Raw genomic sequence first — 17,014 nt, forward strand, 5'->3', positions numbered from 1 at the left:
CGGCACCAGGATACAAGGTTTCGGAGGCCATTTTTTCCTGATGAAACTCTCCATGTTTGTTTTTTTTTTTTTTTAGCTTTGGATAAAATAAATTTTATTTTTAAAGCTCTCTATGGTATCACTTTGATCACATCAACAAAAAACAGTAATAAAGGGAAGAAAGGCCCTAAGACCGCTTCCAGAAAGGTAACGTTATATTGTTAGTTATTAGCAATTCCAGATAAGTAACTAACACAGCTAGATACATATTCCAAATTGCATGGATATACAATTATCATGCTCTTTAATACAGTAATACTTTAATACAGTAATACTGAGTAAAGAACCTTAAATTTCAATTATCTATTACTACCTCTGTCTGGAAGTTGATCCAGCAAGGCTACCAAACAGCGACAATAAGCCCAACAGTCTCTGCCTCTTCTAAGAGCCCACAGTAGAGTAATCACGTGGGCTCACGGAGAACCCTTAAATCAACATCCCAAGACCAAGCAACTAACTAGAAGTATCTTAAAGTGGACAAAACGTCACATCAATCGAAAATGTCCTACAATAATACAAGTTTTAATACTGAAATCAAGTTACCTTCATAAGGTAAACAGCTAAAATCCCTAACCCATTCTGATGCAAGTGCCCACAGTTATATCAATAACTGAGCAAAGACGTACTCTCCACAACATTTAATTGTTTATTTACCAAGAGAAACTATCCCTTAGCCCAAATATCCATGTTTCATAGTTCAGGAACACAGCTCAGTGACAAACTTCCGTGGAAATCAACTCAAATTCTTTACACTCCGAAATCACTTTGCACTCTGAAAAATACCAGCCTTCCTCATCGCCTCAAAATCTTTCATGGAATCGTAAGTTCTGTAGAAATCTGCATATGCCTTCTTCCTTGGTTCAGCCACAGCAAACTTATAGAAAGCTGCAACCCCCAGGGAAACAATGACTGCTCCAACAATATGAACTCGCAGACGCTTGGCCAGAAGGCCACACATCTGAGGTTTCGCCAAAGCACTGGAAGACATGGTAGCTATATTCTCCCTTAACACCAACGTCCTTCCGGATCTCTCTCTCCATGTTTTTTGACTTAAAGAAAAACTTCATCTTTCATTAAAGAATCCATCCAAATTTGAAGAAGGGGATTAGAAAGTTCAGATGTTATTCCAAATGGATATTAAAAAAAAATGCCAAACTGTCAGAAATGAAGGTAATGTAGAACTGAATAAGAAGGAACATGCTTCCAGTTTGAATAAACAAAATTCACTAGATTTTTTCCCTCAGATATCAGCCTTTTTGGGATTTTGAGTGCCTAGTTATTGAAAAGTTTTGCTCAGATTCTATCATGGTAACATATATAGATATTGTGGTAGCTAATTACAATTATTCACCCAAACAAAGACCAAAAAAAAAAGTCTTTCTTTTTCCAATTTCTTGGTTTGTGTGCAAAGTTGCTATTCCAGATGGGGCCCATTATGTGATGTTGTATTTCAAAGGGAAACGTTTCTTAAAGTTGCTGGAAAAATGTCTATTAAGTACATAAGAGCTGCTGAAGGAAAGGCGTGTGTTATCTATTTCTTCAATTAGTGGAAAAATCCTGGTAGTATTCCTAATGAACTGTGGGGGTTCTAACTGAAATATTTGAATGTCTCTCCTTCCCAACCCACCCAGTGCTATTGTAAAAAGAGAGAAAGAATCATAGGATTCAATTCTGGGGAAAAACAATTTCTGATTTTGCAGCTATGAGGACAGAGTTGCACTATTTTGCTTAATGTGTCATTTATTAAAAGTTTTTCTCAGTAGGACAGCAAGCAATTATTTGAAACATTTGGGTTACAAGAAGGACTGATCACATGTTATTACACGCAGAGGAATTATGGATTATGCAAAGATGAACAATGTAATTATGCTTATGGAGTGTCACTTATTAATTTTTAAGGTGAGATTTGTAATAATATCATAATAACTATAAAAATAAGAGCAAATGTCTGGATTTCCCAGGGTCTCCAAGGCTTAAATTTGGTACATGGCTTTAATTTTGTTAAAATGTGGTTCAATGCCTGACAGTTTTCAATGTTTCAAGGGGAATGAAATTGTACAAATGCTGAAGACAAAAATCTAAAACTTTTAATCTAAAATTCTCATTGCATTAACTTTCATTTATCACAACCCCATTCCCTTCCTGGGTTACTGTAGAAATGGACTCAGAATAGCATAGCCCACAACTGTCTTACATTTCCTGAGTAATTATGCAAAAGTGAAAAGGCGCCACCATTTTGGGAATAATTGACTTCCTTGTTAATTAACACCTTTTTTGGTTCCACCATGGCAATTATCTGAGAAGCATCACCTTTGAGAAGCCCAACAATCACTCAAAAATCAGGGCCATCTTTACCCTTCTAGAGGCCCTTACCCTAAACTGTTTTAAATGATTTCTCTCTACAGGCATACCTCGTTTTATTGCGCTTCGCTTTATCGCGCCCCACAGATGTGGTGTTTTTTACAAATTGGAGAAAAGACCCTCCACCAGCAGAAAGATGACAGCTCGCTTTAGTGCGATCCTCCCTTCATTGCGGTGGCCTGGAACAGAACCTACAATATCTCTGAGGTATGCCTGTGTTTTTGTTTCCGTTGCTTCTTTCACTGTCTTTCTTCTAGTTTCTTGTTAACATTATTACTAATTAGGCGGCTTTTTCAAACAGGATGAGAACAGTCTCTTTAGCCAGGTAAGTGGGTGGTATTTGCAGGAAGCAATCGAAATGCACTTTAGTGAATTGAAAAAGAAAAGACTGATAATAATAAGTAAAACAACAATAAATGAAGGTGAAAAACTGAGGTGGCCTAGAAATTAAGCTGTGCGGTGGCTGGAAATTCATGCAGGTGTAGGTGAGTGCTCAGTGGTGCTGACCAGCTCACATTAAATATAAAATAGAAGAATACAGATCATCATCATCCTAAGGCTGACATATTTTAGAATTTTCCAGGTGCTATATGGTCATAGGGTTGTAATTTTTACCTTTGAGCATTTTTTTCCCAAATGGTGAAAACTTTATTTTTTTAAGCCTCTAAATGCAATGGATGCTCACTGTTAAAAATTCAAGTAGAGTAAAAATCCCCAGTGAAAAACTCTACTAATATTTAGTGTTTACCCTCCCAGTACTTTTTATATGACACTAAATATAAATAAAAGACACGAATATATGTAAATACATTTAAATAAAAACTTATTTATTCAGCGTTATTTGTTGAGCACCTATTACATTCCAGGCAATGGGATACCAGGGTGAGAAAAATAGACATGATCCCTCCCCCCATGGAGTGTAACAGCCTACTGCAGAAGAGAGAGATTAAAGAATCGTATAACTGAGTATAATATTTATTACAAAAGTGGCAAGTGCAGCAAAGGAGAGGTACATAGATTAAGAGCATTTATTAGGGGACAAGGGTTTCATCCAGGATATCAGGGAAGGTTTCCCTGAGGGAGTGATGGTATTGAGTTTAGATTTCAAGGAAGCGTCAAGGGATAGGACAGTACCCAGAAAAAGATGGGGGAGAGGAGAAAGGAGGGATCCTGAACAGTTGAACTTTCCAGGTGGCTTGTGTCAAGGCTTTGTGATAGTAAGGAACATGTGCATTTGAGAAAATAAGCAAGGCTAATCCAGAGAATAAATTTGTCACAGTGGGAGACAACCCAGTGTGGAGGGTAGGGAGCCAAACTCTGTGGGGTCTTGTAGACCCTTGAAGGACTGGGGGCTTGGTTCTCAGCCCTCAGAATAATGGAAACAGAGATTGAGCCATGGAGGTGACATGTGTTTCATCAAGCTCAGCCTGACTTCAGTGTGGAGGATTGGGTAAGAGGGGCAAGTTAGATGCAAGGAGATCAAATGGGAGGCTGTAGTGGTGGAAGGGAGAGAAATGGCAGTAGCATGAATGAGGGTAGTGGTGGTGGGACTGGAGAGAAAAGAACTTGGTGATGAACTGTATGTGAGGGGTAAGAGCAGAGTCAAAGGAGATGCCTGGTTTCATCTGTGGTTGCCCTTCAAATCTTTTTTCCATTGGACTATGATGCTCTCTGTTTTTAAAATTGGTTTGTATGACCTTTTTATATATTGTGGATATTATTCCTTTTTCTGTTACATGTTCCAAATATTTTGTTCTGGTCTACTTCTTGTTTTCTAGTATTTTTTGACAATTAAGAATTTGTTTTGCATAGTTAGCTTTGTCAGACTGTTTTTCTTTTCCGTCTAGATTTTGTGTGTCTAGTTTTAATGATTTTATGATAATGTTTAGTTACTTTTTTATTCATTTAGCATTTATTTGGGGTATGTTATAAGGTAGGATTCACCTTTTCTTTTCTCAATGGGTAAAAATTACATGTATACCATTTATTCTCCTTTCCCCACTAATTTGAAATAAATTCTCATACATACACAACACAAAACATACACATATACACACATACATACATACATGCATACATACATACATTTATGGCAGATATGTGGTACATTATTCTAGTCTGTTGTTCTAATTAACTTTTCCTGTGCTAATCATGCAGTTTCAATTAGTATAGCCTCATTTAATTAATCAATTAATTTTTTAAAATATTGTTTATTCTTTTTGTACGTTTTCTTTTCCACAGACAACCAGAGAACCATCTTGTCAGTTCTGTGAGAGGAACTGTTGGGATTTTACTTGAGATTGCACTGTATTCATAGAATAATTTGGAAAGAATTGACATTTCTAAAATATTTGAGTCTTCCTATCTAGCAGTGTGGTGTGTCTCTCCATTTATTTCAAGTCTTTTTTTTTATGTCCTTCAGTAAAGTTTCATGATTTTATTCATAGAGATCTTAGGGCAACGTATTCTGTTTAACTTGAATTATCTTATAGTTTCCTACTTCTTGACTTTAGTTAAGTGTATATTAACAGACCCATCTTCTCTCTTGAAAACATCTAGCCTGATACTAGTACGAAGTTTGTATGCCTCAGATAATGTGTTCCCTCTCTCTAAAAGGTTTGACATTTGTTCTAATCAGGAGACTGTGTAGAAGGTAAATTGTTCTTTTCTTGGAATAAGTACCTTTATGAAGAATTTCAAATCAATCGCTCTCTACAAGTGTTGGCCTGCCTTCTCTAGCGCAAGGTTTGATGTGGGCAAAGGATATGTATCTATGGCTATATATCTACCTCTTTAGAAACACACTCTATAATAATTTGGAAATATTCCAGCACAGTTCCCCTGTTGGTACATGTTCAGCTGAAGAATCACCCTTATCCCTGTGTGTTTATCTGCTTGCTGATCTACCTCTTGCCTACTACCTCTTAGATTCATTAAAGGACCAGGGAATCTAGCCATAATCCCTAAAAACTGACCCTGAAGTTCATCTTCTATGTTTTTGAAAGACATTCTTTTCTTGGCCCTCCTGCTCAGGCAAAGGAAGAGTTATGATTAGATTATGGTTGATTAGATTAAGATGTGATTATGGTTGATAATGCACCCAGGGGCATGCACAAAAAGATCAAAGACTCCAGATGTATTTACCTGTTGGATGGATCCAGCATTCTTTGCTCATACAGCTTTGTTCAGAACTGTTCTTTCAGCGTCCAAGCAAAGCTTGTGCCTGGTAGCACTGACTTGATGTAGCTCAGAGAGACATGGTGAATTCCATGGGCGAGCCCGCAAGGACAACCTCTCCATCTCCTCTCTTTTGCCCTTAGCCTCTCCTGTTTTGCTCGCTTGTGAAACTCCATCAATGATACTTGTGTCTTCATTTTGTAGTTATAGGCTGGGCTCTGCACTGGTGATGGCTTGCACTTACTATCGGTTTCATTTCAGTTTAACACTTTTCTATTATACCCATTGTCTGGCCCTCACTCTCTTGACTGGTACTGTAATACACTGCTGTCAGTATTCGAATGGGATCACATGGGTCTGCCATCACTAGCTTGATTTTCACAGGAAGCTAGAACAATAAAGGCCTTGAGAAAGCAAACGTGAGAAATGCGTGATTCTGTTCAGGGACATTACTGCACACTGAAAACAGTGCTGTCTTTTTTGCTTGCTTTTGCCACTCCATTTTTGCCAGTAAAGAACTACACCCCTTCTCCACACTGCAGGCATGAACAAAGAAAAATGGCGTCAGCACTTTGAGATATAAATATACCAGTTTCCTCATAAAGAGGTAATTGGCACCTGTTGTATGCTTTCTTTCCTTCCACTTAATACTCAACTCTAGGCAAATTCTTTCTGGGTTCAAAGAGCATACCTTGATTAATAGTAATAATAATAATGCATGGCATTTTAAAAGAAAAATTTAGAAAGCCTAGTGGCAGGTAACTATGAATAATTCCTTCATGCATTAATTGATAGGAGATAACATAGTACAACTTCGTGGGGACCAGCTCCATGCAGAGCTGACCCTTGAGGAAGGGACCCCTGGTTCTTTCCAGACCCAGTTAAGAATGCTCTCTTTAATCATGACAAGGTAATGAGATGTTAAACAGCATTTGGGGACTCGTAGGGAAGAAGAACATTCAGGAAAGGATCATAAGTTTTCACTATTCTAAAGAGAGAAAATACTGAAAATCAGACACGGTCTCTATTTGGCTGTTTGACAATGTCAGACGTGTAGTTTCTAGCTTTCTTTACAGAGTGCTCCTTATCCACGTTCACTGCAGCGGCCCACGTCTTCTTGCTGACTCCTCTTTCCTTCTTCTGGGCCTGCCCTCAAATGCCTTCTCCCCTCATTGGGTACTAAAAGGGAGAGGCATTTAGTTGTTTCCCATATCCTGTTCTCTTCTTTCATAATAATGGGGTTTGGGCTTGACATATGGTTGCCTACGTAGAAACTAATTTCCCAGGCTCCCTTGAAGCTAAGATTCTGGCTATAAATTAGTTTCCAGTGATAGAAGCTCTCAAAGGAGAGTTAAAAGAAGAGAGACTGGGGCTTCTCTGGGATTCTGGCTGTTTTCATTCACCAGCAAGATTGTGGGTTTCCTGTCTTGGCTTCCAGTCTTCTCTAGTCTCCTGGTGTCGAGAAGCAGTGGTGGTAGTGGCTACCTCTTAGTCTGGTCTCTAATCTCTGAGCACAGCTTCTCATGTCCATGCTGCAGCCGGGGCCTCACACCAGACTGCCTCTGACTTAGCAGCTCCTCCAAAGAGCTGGTTCTGGGTTGTTCTGGGAGTCCTTCCAAGAAGCTTGTCTCTCACTCTGCCCTGTGATTTTTGTAAGTCCCTCAATTCCTGTATTAAATCCATGTTGCTTAAAATACCTGTGGTAAATTCTGGGGCCTGTACTGTCCCTACTGCAAATGACATTAATTATGTCCAGTTCCCTAGGGCAGGGACTGTCCTCATATGGGAGACCCTCACAGTTCCATGTGCCAGGCTTCACAGGAGGCACTTTATACACATTCTTTCACTGACTCGTGCCAACCACCCTGCAAGGTAGGTATTGCTGCCATTGTATTGAGGTCTGTCCCTAGAAAATGAGGGTTAAGGAGGTCAGTAACTTGCCTAAGGCCACAGAGATAGGAATTGAAACCCCATTCTTCCTTGAAGCATTCTGTCACCCCAGCTCTGAGCAAAAAATGGTTAGAGTGTCAGAAATAAATGTTGCCTGCTAAGATTTCAAGATAATTTTCTTCATTTTCAAATGGGAGGACTGAGACTGATTGAGGGATATGACCTCATTTCTGTGACTCTTCATCTTGTGAACTGTATGCTCCTGCCATGCTGAATTACACTAGTCTCCTGAATACATTGTGGAATTTTATGCCTCTGTGGGATATGGGGAAAAAGAGACCCATTTGCTCCTCACAGTCCCCCTCTCACCATCCTTCCTCTGCTCCAAGGAGGAGTAGGTGCTATGAATCAGTCTCTTATAAGGAGTGCCAGTGGCTGAAGATTTCATTATACTCCATTTAAAAAATACATGAGTAACAGCAGCAGGGCATGTATTGTGAGAATTTCAAAGGATCCCACAGGCAGGAGTGGAAATGAGGACTGAGGCCTCTCCCCTCAAGCAGCCCGATTCTCTCTTGCTCTTTCGCTTTTACTTATTTGGCTGTCGTTTAAGGCCTTGGGCCTGTTCCCTCAGGGGAGCTCCAGGCTCCTTCATTGGCTGGCTCCCAGTCCTGCACCCCAATCTCTAACTGGCCCCTTTCACCCTGGCACCAAGCTGATTAGCTTTTCCTCACATCAGAGTGGTGAGACGTATACTTTGAGTTTGGGTTTTGGGTGAAATAGAGCAAGTCTTCTATGCTGTTGGGATTCTGGGGGCATTTCAACCATCCTAGCTTAGAGAAAGGCATTTTTCATGGGTCTAGCTCAGCTTCTCAGAATTTACTCTAGGGTTTTTTGTGGGGTTTTTTTGAGAGGGGAGGAGGCAGGGAAGCTAAAAAGAAAATGTTAGCTGACCTTGCTTGGTCTTTTTTGCGCACATATATCCCTTATTATCTCTCGATATAACCTGCCCCTGGAAAGCTCTCTCCCATCCACAGCCCTCCTCCTCCCCCACTCCCGAGTGCAACCTATCTTCTGCCAAGACTCTGCTCAGTGGTTACCACCTCTGTGAAATCTCTTTAAACCTGGCAGGCAGAATTAATCCTTTTGTCTTTAGCAGCCCACAAGCTTTGTTGACACAATAGAAAAAGTACCCAAGCGCTTAGCACAGTGCACTGTAATGAGCTGTTTACTTATCTATGTTTCCCACTCCATATTGACCTCCTTAAGGAGGGTGACTGCATCTTATTCATCTCTTAATCCTCCACAGCTAAATAAATATTTGTTAAATTGTATTGAATTCCCACCACGAATTCAATGCACTCTGTCAGGTACAGCGATACCATACAGGGTTTCTTGATTTTTAAGGATCCCTTGATTGTAAGATGCACCTTTGATTTCATAACTGTTTGGGGTAGAATATACTCAATGTACATGAGTGCTTGTTCCCTTAAATTTACTGCCAATGAACGTGGGTTCTGGAACCCAGTTTTGTGCTGTGAATGCTGGCTCCCCCACTGACAAATTCTTTGGCCCTAGGCAAGTGCCTTAACTACTCTCTGCCTCAGCTCCCTCATCTGTAAGTTGGGGCTGATGATAGTATCTACCGCATAGGGTTGTTGTGAAGATTAACTAAATTAACAATTGTAGAGCATTTAGAATGTACCCTGGCACACAGTCAGTGCTCTATAAGTGTTTGGTGTTATTATGTCCTAATATCTGATACAGTAAAATGTAAAATAAAAAAATATACACCTTAAACTCATAAAAAATTTAATATTTTAAAAGCTGGCTTGATCAACCCTTAGTTCAGAATATTTTCTGCAACACTAGCTGTCTCCAGAATTGGCCCTTCTTTCTCTGGACACTTAAAGCATTACTCCTTGTCCCACCCAACAGGATTGTGCCTACTTTTCTTGCATTTTCATTTTTCTTCCTTTTCATCAATCTTATTTTCACTTGAAGGACCAGCCCCATGTTTTGTATGCTTTAATGTCAGCTGGCAGGGAATCTAACAAATAGTAAGTATCTAATAAAATAGTGTTTGAATAAATGAATCACCTGCAGAACCCACACATAACACCTGGAATCAATGAATAGATACTGTATATTCAGATACTTGGACATAGAATCAACAAATTAACAAACAACCCTCACCTTTCTTCTCCAATCTGACAGGCACATGCTCTTATTTGGGGTACACATTAAAATGGGCCCACACATGGGTATGCGTTTTGTGCCTGTTTCCTCTGTTCCTTGCCATTACTCTTTCTCTCCTTTAAGCTGGGGTGCAGACAATTTTCTCCATGTTTTTCTTCATTATTAGTCCAATGACACTTCTTGCTCTCTGCCTGGCATCTCCCTGCCCTAATATCCACTCTCCTACAAGTGCCCTTAGTCTGTACATGACAACTGTCTTATCATCTTATATGTATGCAGAATTTTTCAGTAGACTATTTTCACTCATGATGCTGTCTGTCTTACTCATGTGCGCTGCTCTGTGAAGGCATGAGTTTGCCTACGTTATTATCTCTCAGGACTCCTCCAGATACTACAACTGGAAACCATTTCATAAATCTTTTGGATAAAGCTTTGGTACTTGCTTGGGAGACTTGTTATATGAGAGATAAAGACTATAGATGATATGGCCAGTATAATCATTCATTCTCTTATTTATTAAAAACCTATAGAGCCCTTATGACAGGTATAGCGCCAAGTGTTGACAACCTAACTCAAGAGATAAGATGAAAAGATACTAAAATACATCATTACTTGCACAATTATTTGACACGCACAGCACTCTAGATATTCCCATCAACTGGGGAGGGCCAGAGTGGTCACAGCTGATTTTCAGGAAGAGAGTGAAACTTGACTTATTTTCAAGGACTGAGAACTTCCAGCTAGTGATAAGGAGGTATCAAGTTTTCAAGAAGAGGACTAGGGCAGAGGGACAGGAAGGAGCAAGCTGCCATGCCGTGTGGGAGCGAGACCCATTTGACTGGAGGCTTTGAACAGGAGGTCCAGTTATTTGATGTAGCCTGTTTCTGAGAGGGCAGTGATGTGATGGAATCAGGAGAAGATAATCTCATTAAGTTTTGAAAGTACTATTGAAAGACAGGGAGCATAGCCTTAGGAAAGCCAGTTCGGAGCCTCCTTGTGAATGAGCCAAGATGGCAGCATGGGAATGGAGAGAAAACATGGACATGAAGACATCTGGAAAGCAAAGCAGAACCTGACAGGTTATCCTTCTTGCTACTTAGTTAGACTTCTAGCACATTTTTTTTTTTTTGCCTGTGGGAGTCCTATATTTGTTTTTACTTCACATTTCTCTAATTACTCTGACCCCTGTCTCACCTTACCCCTTCTTTTAAACTATTCACATAGCGTACAACCATGTCATAGTGTGATAGATGGTGTTATGGTTAATTTTACATGTCGACTTGCCTGTGCCATAAGATGCCCAGGTAGCAGATTCAACATTATTTCTGGGTGTGTCTATGAGGGTGATTCTGGGTGCAATTCACATTTAAGTCGATGGACTCAGTAAAGACGATTGCCCTCCCCAGTGTGGGTGGCTATCATCCAGTCCTTTGAGGGGCTGAATAGAACAATAGGTGGAGGGAAGAGAAATTTGTCACTTTTTTTGCCTCACTGCTTGAGATAGGATATCTTGTTTCTTCTTTTCCTGCCCTTGAACTAGGGTTTACACCACAGGTTCCGCTGTTTCTCGGGCCTTCCAACTCAGAGTGAATTATGCCACCAGCTTTCCTGGGTCTCTACTTCACAGATGGCAGATCATGGGACTTCTCAGCCTCTATGATCATTTGGGCTAATTTCTTATAGTAAATCAATCTCCATATCTATCAAAACAAAATTGATATATCTATAGCTACAGATATAGATAGATATAGATATAGATATATCAATTTTTGTTCTTTTTTTTTGAAAGCTCTGATTACTACAGTGGGGAAATAGTCAATCATGTAAATGTTTCTGTTATTGAGTTGTGTGGTCATGGTGATGGTGATGGGTGTTAGAGAAATGACCAGAAAGACCTTGCACAGCTGGCTAACTAGCCTAGGACTTCAGTGAATACTCCTTGCTACAGCTGCAGTTTGGCATAATGAATGACAGATGCCTGACACCCTTACCTTGTCTGCCACACGCCTCCCTACTTTTAGCAAGAAAATAAGAACCAGGGATAAACAGAGGATAGGAGCCAACCAGCTGTCAATCCTCCCTCCCCGACCCCAATCCTTTTATGCTCATTTTTACTATACATCTTGGTGACATTGTTAATGCAGCTGCTCTGGTAAGAACTCTGCTTTCTCAGCTACATTTAGGAATTTGACCGACATCATCACTGATGTTTTCCCCTATTTCTCTGAACTTTAGAAAGTATTTTAGCCTGACATAATGGTTAGCCCTCATAGAAGCTACTAGTATTCTCTGCTGTTCTTTTTATTTATTTTTATTTTTATTATTATTTGGGGGGGGGCAGTGTGTTTTTCCAGGACCCATCAGCTCCAAGTCAAGTAGTTGTTTCAATCTAGTTGTGCAGGGTGTGGGGATCGAACCAGCAACCTTGGTGTTATGAGCACCACGCTCTAACCAACTGAGCTAACCAGCCGCCCTTCTGCTGTTTTTCCTGGTAATCAATTATCTCTTGCCAATGAGGTTCAGCTTCCTTTGAGGGCCTGCCATGTCTCATACTTTTCTTTATGCTTGGCAGAGGTGCTCACTAAGCCATGGTTGAAAAAAAAGAAGAAATAAATGAGTTCCCTGGAGGGCTAGTAGCAGTGAAGAACTCATAAAACCAGCATAACCTTTTTGATTTATTGTGATTTTTGAAGAACTAAAAATAAGTGTATCCATAAGTATGCAAATAAGGTACTTTGTAATGTGAGGTTAAGTGTAGCTGAAGCATCAAGTATGGTTATACAGACTTCAAGCTATAGTAAGTGGAGGAATGACAAAGCTGGTATATGTCTGGACTCAGAACTGGAGACTTTAGGGGTCATCCATGCAGATCCTTTCGCTTTTAAACTGAGGATTAGAGGGAAGAAGCGACTTGTCCAAGACACTATATATAATGGTAGTGCCTGAAATAAAATGCAGAGTGGACTATCCGTAGGTCTGCCCCGGGCTATTGCATTTGGAGCCACACCCATCAGAGACCCTCTGCAACAGGCGCATGCGCTGCTAGAGTGTTCAATGCCAAGTCTACTCCTGCTCTGAAATCTTTGGCCAACAACTCTTTCAGAGGCTTTGCCAGCTGACGAAGCAGAGAAGCAGAAGTGCCAACCAGCACAAGAAAGACTGGGGATGAAAGAAGGAGAGGGCCAGAAAATGTGGAACCAGGACTCCCTTGGGGACACTGGTGATGGTGGCGGGGAGGAGAGCGGGCCTGAAAGCTAAGGCAGGGGTAACTCTAGTTGTTATGGACTGAATGTGTCCTCCTCGAATTCATATGTTGATGCCCTAACCTCCAATGTGACGGTATTTGGAGATGGGGACTTTGGGAGTGGGGCCCCATGATGGGATTAGTGACCGTAAAAGAAGATGAAGAGACCAGAGTTCTCATTGTCTCCTCCATGTGAGGCCACATAAGAAGGCCGCTGTCTACTAGCAAGAAGAGAGCACTCCTCAGGAAACAAATCCACTGGCACCTTGATCTTGGACTTCCCAGCCTCATAACTGTGAGAAATAAATGTCTGTGGTTTAAGACACCCAGTCCACAGGGTTTTGTTGTAGCAGGCTGAGCTAAGACACAGTCTATGCTCTGCGAGTTTGGAGAGCCCCTTTCTGCTGCTGGAGCAGAAACAAGATGTAAGTTTCCAGTGAACCCAATAGTCCAAAGAATGTTTGCCAGCCTACTCAGAGATTTTTTTCCCCCCAGGGATGTATTTGAGCTGGGACATGGTATAAAGTGGGATGTTCTTAGCAGAGAAAGTATTGAGAGGCAGAGAAAATTATCTTCAGAGAAAGAATAAAGAAGCAACCTCACAGAGCAGAGCAAAGGCAAGAGGTGAACCCTCAGAGCTAGAAGATGGAATATCCATCCATTCCTGCCAGCTTTCCGGTCCGGGCCTCCATCCCCATGTTCCACTTATTTTACTTAAACTAATTTAAATGAGCTTTGATTCTTGTAATCAGATAGTCCCTGGCTAATATCTGGAGTCATGAATTGCAATTCTTCACTTTCCTTCTTCCACAAATCCAAAACCCTCATCCAAGAAAAAAGAGAAAAACAATTATGCAACAGCGATGAAACACTTTTGTGAAATTCTGGTTTCTATACTCATTTTGCAAACTTGTCCACACATCTGTCATTTATAATGTTATCTCTATATCAAAATGCACTTTGACTTCTGAACACCCAAGTTAATAATTTTTTAAACTTGTTTAAAAGTTAATTGCTGTGTGTATGTGTGAAATAACTTGGTCAATTTGTACATGAATGGTATAGTGCAAAGATCATGGATGGGTTTTGGTCTCTGGTGGCTGAATCACTAGTAGCCGTAGAACTCTGGACAAGTCATTTAGGTTCTTTGAACATCGGTTTCTTTCATCATTCCTAAAATCGGGACAGTAATACTATCACCATTGGATTGTGATGAGGAGTAAATGATTTAGTCTACATAAATCATTACTGTTTGACATGTAATATGCTCTCAATGAATGGCAATTCCTTTTCCCTTTTTTTACTTTTTATTTTATCTTTTATTTTTTATTTTATTTTTTCTTAATTTTTAAAAATTATTTATTTTTTAAATATTTTTTATTAGGGAATTGGGAAAGGGGAACAGACAAGTTGCTGTCTTTTTGTTCCTCAGTCTAGTTGCGGAGGACGTTGCTTCACTGGCCCATGTTGGTATTATCATTGTGCTCTTCCCGGCTGAGGCAGTCACTTGCCAGCCTCATTGGATGGTGGCTCATTGCAGCTCACAAAAGTGCACACCAGCTGCTGGCCAGCTCCACTGCAACCTACACTTTCACCGGTGACCCATGGCAGCCCAGCTCTAGGTTGAACTGCCATCCACCATCCCAGCTATAGAGGGAGCAGCACCACTGCCTGCATGTGGGATCCAAACCAGGGATCTGCTGCTTAGAGCTGGCCTCCCAAGCCAGCTCTTAACCAATGCGCCACTCGGCCGGCCCTATTTTTTATTTTGTATGTTTAAACCATGGCCAGATGAGTTCCACCCATAGACATAAATGATAGTCCTCTTGTTATGCCAGAACTTCAAACACATCAATTATTTGGTCTATTTTTGCTAAGTTCAAAATACAGGAAAGTTAACTTTAGTTTTACTGATAACCCTTTTTCAAAGTATATTGTCTATATTATTGCTAAAAATCCCTGGATTATTTATTCCCTGGTCTTAGAAGGAGAAGAAAGGATTTTTTTTTGTTTTGTTTTTTCCCCAGTTAATTCTCTATGTTATTGAATGATGACTGTAGCATGGAAGAGTAAGATCTTTAGAATGCAACAGGGACGGTACCCTCTTAGATTCTTTTTATAGTCAGCTAAAGGGATCCTGATTTGATTTAGGTGTGATTTAGTTTGTAACTGGATTAAATTTTGCACTCCATTAAAAAACAATCAGCTGACTGGCCCTAAAGGAAGACTTTTGCTTTTATGAAGAAGACTTCATTTCCGAGTCCTACTCCCCCCGCCCCCTTTTTATTTCTTCTGGATTAATTTTTTTTTTGTAGCCTACAGCTTTCCTGGGTTTAAAAACCCCTTATTGGTATCTGCATCTTTTAATTTGAATAAGGACATGAGTAAATTATAGAATCCCTGTTGGCTGTGGCTTTGTTCTTTGGAGTGGAGATGCATTTTTCAAAGTTCTTTTCATCACTTATCCTGTGAATTCTATTACTGAAGAAGTTGAGAATTACAATGCCGGGTATAAGAGTCTGGGTTTAAGAAGAGATTGGAACATGTTTTCATAGCAGATGTAAAATAATCATCATGCAGAATATTGGGAGAAAGAGCTTAGTGACTCAAATGGGACAAGAAAGTACACATGGTTGATTCTGAGAGTCTAAAGCCCGTACCTATTTCTTCTGTGCCTATCATAGACCTTTACTCATGGATGGGCTTGACAAATATGTGTTTTAATAACATTGCCTCCTAATGTGTGGACAATAGTCAAACTTTTACATATGATTATGCCACTGGGCGTTCGTTTTAGGAAGTCAGATCTCATAGTTTTGCAATAGTAATAATATCAACAACAGTAATGAGACTGCAAAATGATGATAAGAATAATGAGGCCCAACAAACACTTCCTGAGCATTTACTGTCTGCCCAGCACTGTGGCAAGCATGTGCTATGCTCACTACCTCTTTTAATACTCAGAGCCGCCTTATGAAATAGGTCTTGTTATCTTCCTTTTTACCATTGCTGAAATCAGATTAAGTTACTTGCCCAGGGAGACGTAGCTAGTATTGGTATAGTGAGGTTTAGACCCAGGCTGTTCATTCTCCTGGGTCATATGTACTTGGTGTCCAATTCGACAGAAAAGTGTTAGCTTAGCAAAGTCGGATTGAACTTATTAGTGATGTGGGAACTATTTAGCAGATAGGAAATTTAGAGCAGTTGGAAATATCTCAGTGACAGATGTTGTTGAATACAAAAGTTCTCATAGACTGCTTGCTTCACTGGTCAAGCTCAATTTTATAAAGGTACTGATTCACCAACACAGTTGTTTTTGCATTATGACCAGATGCTTATTCAATACTTGAGAATATTTCCTCTTGATTCAGTCTAATGGGAAATTAACAAGAGACTTTTGGGAAAAGCAAAAAATATGAAAGGGCTGGGGTAGGGTACAGATAATAATCTTGTTCATAAAGGAACTGCCACCCCCCACCCCCACCCCCAGCTGCCCCATTCCTCTGCTGAAGGCGTCCCAGCCATCATCAGTTGCTTTGTCTTGGTTGACACAAAACTCTGTTGTTTGTCCAACTGTTGCCAAGTGATACTTTGACATTTGCATAGCCAGGAAGTGCTGGAAAATAGGGCTCCAACATTTCCCTGTATTTTTTTTTATAGTAATTAGGAGTAAAGCCTATTTTTAGATTTCTGGCAGTAATTATTTATGGCAGCTTCTATTTTAACTTTGTAAATAGAGTTCTATTTCCTGATTGCCTGGAATGAGATGTTTATGACATATACTGTCTCCTGGAAGACTAAGTAGTTTCATGGTTTTCGTGAGGCAAATTCCAGGATTGAGTAGCAATTAATTCTTCATGGAAAAACATTTTCAGTGGGGACATATATGGAAAGAATTATTCACTATTACCCATTATTACATACAAAAGTATAACACTTTTCTTGTTTTAATTGTTTAAAATGTATGAAGGTTAGTCATTTCTATGGAATCAGAAAAATTTCTACTTTGTTTTGGTGGATTAATGAAGTGAGAGAATATATGCTGCTTTGGCTCTAGATCTTTCTTGGTTTCAAATTAGTTCTTGTTCTACTTTAGTATACTGA

General features: G+C 40.0%; 1 protein-coding gene across 1 annotated transcript; it reads right to left on the reverse strand.

The window, feature by feature from the left end:
* Nucleotides 1–662: 662 nt before the first annotated feature.
* LOC109387394 (cytochrome c oxidase subunit 6C-like) lies at nucleotides 663–1,061 on the reverse strand. The gene has a single exon (XM_019651242.1). It carries the CDS (start codon nucleotides 1,025–1,027, stop codon nucleotides 800–802), a length of 228 nt encoding a protein of 75 aa, XP_019506787.1. The 5' UTR covers nucleotides 1,028–1,061; the 3' UTR covers nucleotides 663–799.
* Between the last annotated feature and the right edge of the window lie 15,953 nt (nucleotides 1,062–17,014).

The sequence above is a fragment of the Hipposideros armiger genome, unplaced genomic scaffold, assembly GCF_001890085.2.
Source record: "Hipposideros armiger isolate ML-2016 unplaced genomic scaffold, ASM189008v1 scaffold_156, whole genome shotgun sequence".
NCBI lineage: Eukaryota > Metazoa > Chordata > Mammalia > Chiroptera > Hipposideridae > Hipposideros > Hipposideros armiger.